Here is a 5,003-nt window from a genome sequence, read left to right on the forward strand (position 1 = left end):
AATGACCTATAATGTATCCTCATATCACATGCTCATAAAAGTTGAATTATCTCTCACTCCACACATAAAAGTTGAAGTAGACATCTTTAATTTGATTATGCAACTTGGAAATCTTTCATCTTATAAAAAATGAGCAAGTTATGGCCTTGGGGAGTTGACTTTCAATTTAGGGTTTAGACAAAATGACCTATAATGTTTCAACATAGAAAATGATTTTCCAAGCAAAAATAGATCTAGGTATCAACATGAAAGTTGTTTGTAATGTCATTTAGAGTAATGTTTCTCTTGGAATAAGTTTCATATGGTGAAAATTGTAGGAGATAGGGTCTTGGGAGGCCCAATTTTGATTAGATGAATTCATCTGGCCAACCACCATCAACCAACTTGCTAACCTTAAATTCTATTGACTTTTTAGGCTCATGGTAGACAATATATGCATAAGATGATGAATTTGAATTGTCCCTTGAGAAATTTGAGCAATTGGCGAGATAGCTTGTTGGCAAAGTTACTAAAGATACCCAGTCAAACTAGGGTTTCCAAGGCAAATCACCTCCAAACTCTTGAAGGAAATTTGATCAATATGGCATGTAGAGATCATTGGGACTCATATATGATGCTTAGAAATATTGTGGATCAATCTTTGGTTGTGCTCTTAAGAATGAGGGTCTCAAACCCTATATATGAACTTGATAAATTTTGATGATCATGCCCTACCTACAAAAGAGTTAGGCAAATACAAGGACATATTTTTGGTATTTTGGTTAGTAAAAATGACAATATACAAGTATGATACAATCACATGGTGCTTGGTGATCTCTCCCAAAACAAACCCAATGAGAGAGGGGTAAGGAGTATGCCAAGCTATGATCCCAATGTTAATGCATATGATGAAGTTGCATGAAGGATCTTAGGGTCAAAATTGGGGTCTTACATCAGCCTTCCTTTCTTCATATCTATGATGGCTCCGACTGTGGCTAAAAAGGGTCTTCCTAGAATAATAGGGACGTGGGAATCCTCCTTTATATCCATTATCACAAAGTCGATAGGAATATAGAATTGTCCTATTCTAACGGGAACGTTCTCTAGCATACCTACAGGAAATTTAGCGGAGCGGTCAGCTAGTTGGTGGGACATCTTTGTTGGTCTTAATTCTCCCAAATTGAGTTTTTTGCATGTGGATAAGGGCATTAAACTAACACTGGCTCCTAAATAACATATAGCTTTGTCTATGATAAACTTTCCAATTATGCATGGTATGGAAAAACTACCAAGGTCTTTCAGTTTAGGAGGCATGTTGTTTTGAATGATAGCGCTACATTCTGCAGTAAGCATAATTGTTTCATCATCCTCAAGCTTTTTCTTGCTGGATAGAATCTCTTTAAGGAATTTAGCATATGAAGGCATTTGAGTAATGGCTTCTATGAATGGTATGGTTATGTTTAGTTACTTCAGAAGTTCCACAAATTTCTTGAATTGTCCTTCATTTTTGGATTTAGCAAGCCTTTGGGGATAAGGTACAACTGGTTTGTATGATGGCGGATGCATATAAGGTGGTTCTTTATATTTTGCCTCTCCGCTTTCGTCTTTCTTTCCGTCCTTGGTCGGTTCATTTACTTTCTCGGATCCTTTACCAGAATTTTGATACATGGCCGGATTTTGAATTCTTGGGCCAACTAGTTCATCAAGTTCTATCCCACTCCAAAGTGTGATAGCGTTAGCATGGCCTTTTGGGTTTGGTTGAGGTTGACCAGGGAATGCTCCAGCTGGGGCTGCTATTGCGGCTTGTTGTTAGGCTACTTGGGAGATCTGGGTTTATAACATCTTGTTATGGATAGCCATAGCATCAAACTTATTTGACAATTATTTCATCAATTCACTCGTATGAGCGTTTTGATTTGCAAATAATTAATTTTGTTGAGCTTGGATATTTATAAAGTTTTCCATCATGATCTCCAAATTTGACTTTCTAGGTGCTTGTGGAGCAACAAGGGCTCCTTTTTGATAGCCAGGTGGAATAACAGATGCTGGGTTCGGTGAAAACAAAGCATTGTTATTTTTATAGGAAAAGTTCAGATGGTTCCTCCAACCAGGATTGTAAGTGTTTGAATATGGGTTTCCTTGGGCATAGTTCACTTGATCGATGGGTACGCCAGCCAATAACTGACAATCAACATTAGTGTGCCCAGTGGTTCCACATAATTCACAATTTGGTGTTATAGCACCTACGGTAGTTGCTGGTGTTATGGCCAAGCTTTAAATCTTTTGAGTAAGCGCATCCACTTTAGCATTGACGCATCCACTTTAGCATCCACTTTAGCCAATAACTGACAATCAACATTAGTGTGCCCAGTGGTTCATACATTCCGCTTTTCGTAGTTGGTTTTTCTACATCAGCATGTTCTCCTCCCCATTGGAAATGATTTTGAGACATGTTCTCTATGAGTTCATAAGCTTCGTCATAAGGTTTGTCCATTAGAGCACCGCCAGCGGCATCACTTAAATTCATCTTGGTGTTATACAGCAGACCATTATAGAAAGTATGGATAATAAACCATTCTTCAAGTCCATGGTGTGGACAAAGTCACATCATGTCCTTGTATCTTTCCCAAGCATCAAAAAGAGATTCATTGTCTTTTTGCTTAAATTCGTTGATTTGAGCTCTTAGCATAGCTGTTTTTCTTGGTGGAAAATATCGGGCTAAGAAGACTTTCTTCAACTCGTCCAATGTGGTTACTGAGTTTGAAAGTAGAGACTGGAGCCAAGCTCTAGCTCTATCTCTTAAGGAAAAAGTGAAAAGACGTAGTCTAATCGCTTCTTGACTGACACTATTTGCTTTCACAGTGTATGCGTACTGCACAAACACTGACAAATGTAAGTTTGGGTCGTCTGTAGGACTACTTGAGAATTGGTTTTGTTGAATGACTTATAATAATGAAGGTTTCAACTCGAAATCATTCTGATTGATGACAGGGGCAGCAATATTGTTATATGGTTCTGCTTGCGATGGAACAACATAATACTTCAACAAACGATTTTGTGATCTTTCGACCATAATTGATTATGGTTCTGAAATAGGGGTGTTAGGATCCAGAAGGTCGTATTTAATACGGAAATTGTTGATTCGGAATTTTACATTAATATAACGCTCGATATCGTCAATTGGTTGCTCCAACTCCTTGCTCTAAGAGAGAGAGAGTGTCTAGCATACAATCAACAAAGAAAAAGAAAGAAAATTTGTTTCCTTAGTCTATACTGCACAACAAAGGAATCACATTATTGACTAAATAGTCCCCGACAATGGCGCCAAAAACTTGATGGCTCGAAAGGCGTGTCTGTCGGATTATGACTGCAAGCGCACAACCTATCATGTATTTTTAAAAGATTATCGAACCCACATGGACTAATGGTCAAACTAATGTTATCTATTGTTGCAGTGCAAAGCTAAGGCTAAAGATTATAAAGTTACGAACGAAAATGAAAATACTAATTTCTAACGATTTAAAAGTTATAATAACAAACGAGTCAGAAATATGGATTCCGTGTACCTAAGGGATTAAGTAGAATTGGGCACTAAATATGATTCTATTGTGTTATGTAGAAAATACCGACTTAAAGGTCCCGTCTCACACTCTCGCGCTATTGACAAAGATCACACCTCCTAACCACAGGATTTTGCTCTCGCTTGCCCGTTCTAATTAGAAAGCATATTTTAAAAGTAAATGAGATCCTAAACGATGCCTAAAGCGCTCTCGCTGTTTTTAGCATTGATGTCTAGTTTCCACTATCTGGTTCTTTCCTCACACTCTCGCACTATCGGATTGAACCTTAACTTGTCTCACACTCTCGTGCCAAAACAGTAAAACCTACAATTGGAAACTAAAGCCAAAACATAATTAGATCATAAATTCGCGCCTATTATTTCTACCGAGTCCTGTCGGTAACGACGGTCCTCATACGCCAGACTCATAATAAATTAGCAAGACATGCTATTATTTGGGAACAACATAATTAAGACATTCAAAATTAAGAATAACATGACATATAAGTAATTGAAGCAATAAAACATGAAAATATCAAAAGTAGTAAAAAGAACCTGAAATTGCTTAAAATAAAACTAGAATAAACTTGAACTTGAACTTGAATTAACTTGATAATAAATAACGGCAGGCTTGTTCTTCGATCCAAGAGTACAATGAAGATGAAAATAAAATAAAACTAGAATAGGTGTGACAATCACTCGATATGAGTTATTTTCACTTTTATAGGTAATTTAAGCTTAAATCTAAGAAGTCGATTCGGTAGATCTTCCACAAAACTTGGATACCTTCTCAAGTATCCCATAATCCTATTTATAGAGGTTTTGAGACCTGGTAACTCCCTTGGATCGTGCATGGGAAGTGGAAGGAAAATAATGGATAAAAAATGGTTCAGAACTGCCCACTAGCGCAGTTCTGTTACTGCGCGATAATGGCGAACACCATTAGGGGAATGAAGAACGCCATTCCTTCCATATTTTAAATGACGTGGCAGCGGAGTAAAAGGCAAACGCCATCTCCTAGATGGCGAACACCGTCTGGACAGAATGCATAAAACTTGCTTTTTTTTCTCCTTTTTAGCTCCTATTTTGCGCGAGGCTTCCAAAACTTCAATGATATCAGATAATAACTGCAAAACACATAAAATGGAAGTAAAAGACGATAAAGTATATAAAAACATAAACGAATATCATGTGAATCGAGCCTAAAAACACGATACGATTTCTCGTTATCATTTTAATCATATTTTGATCCGTGAATTCGACATTTTATAACGTTATGACCTCTGAAATTTCGATACATTGATAGATATTTTTGTCGCGTTATGACCCTTTGCATACGACATTCCATTTGTTGCCGATATGCACAACCTGGATTTGAGCAAATTAATTAGAGTTTTGCGTGTATTTCCCAATTTTTCGCTTATTTTGAATTTCGATTGTGAGGATTACTTAATCACGGTTTGAT

The 5,003-nt window shown here is 37.1% G+C and overlaps 1 protein-coding gene and 1 non-coding gene across 2 annotated transcripts; one reads left to right on the forward strand and one right to left on the reverse strand.

The window, feature by feature from the left end:
* Nucleotides 1-927: 927 nt before the first annotated feature.
* LOC127103296 (uncharacterized) lies at nt 928-1,404 on the reverse strand. Its single transcript, XM_051040564.1, has one exon. The coding sequence runs from the start codon at nt 1,402-1,404 to the stop codon at nt 928-930; it is 477 nt and encodes a 158-aa protein (XP_050896521.1).
* Nucleotides 1,405-2,561: 1,157 nt separating this feature from the next.
* Nucleotides 2,562-2,668, forward strand: LOC127109005 (small nucleolar RNA R71). The gene has a single exon (XR_007796495.1). It is a non-coding gene; the product is annotated as a small nucleolar RNA R71 (small nucleolar RNA).
* The last annotated feature ends 2,335 nt before the right edge of the window (nt 2,669-5,003 follow it).

This window comes from Lathyrus oleraceus, chromosome 7 (genome assembly GCF_024323335.1).
Source record: "Lathyrus oleraceus cultivar Zhongwan6 chromosome 7, CAAS_Psat_ZW6_1.0, whole genome shotgun sequence".
Lineage (NCBI taxonomy): Eukaryota > Viridiplantae > Streptophyta > Magnoliopsida > Fabales > Fabaceae > Lathyrus > Lathyrus oleraceus.

Bases quoted from the DNA above. Each gene is read 5' to 3' on its own strand.
- LOC127103296 (XM_051040564.1), bottom strand. From the start codon at position 1,404: ATGCCTTCATATGCTAAATTCCTTAAAGAGATTCTATCCAGCAAGAAA.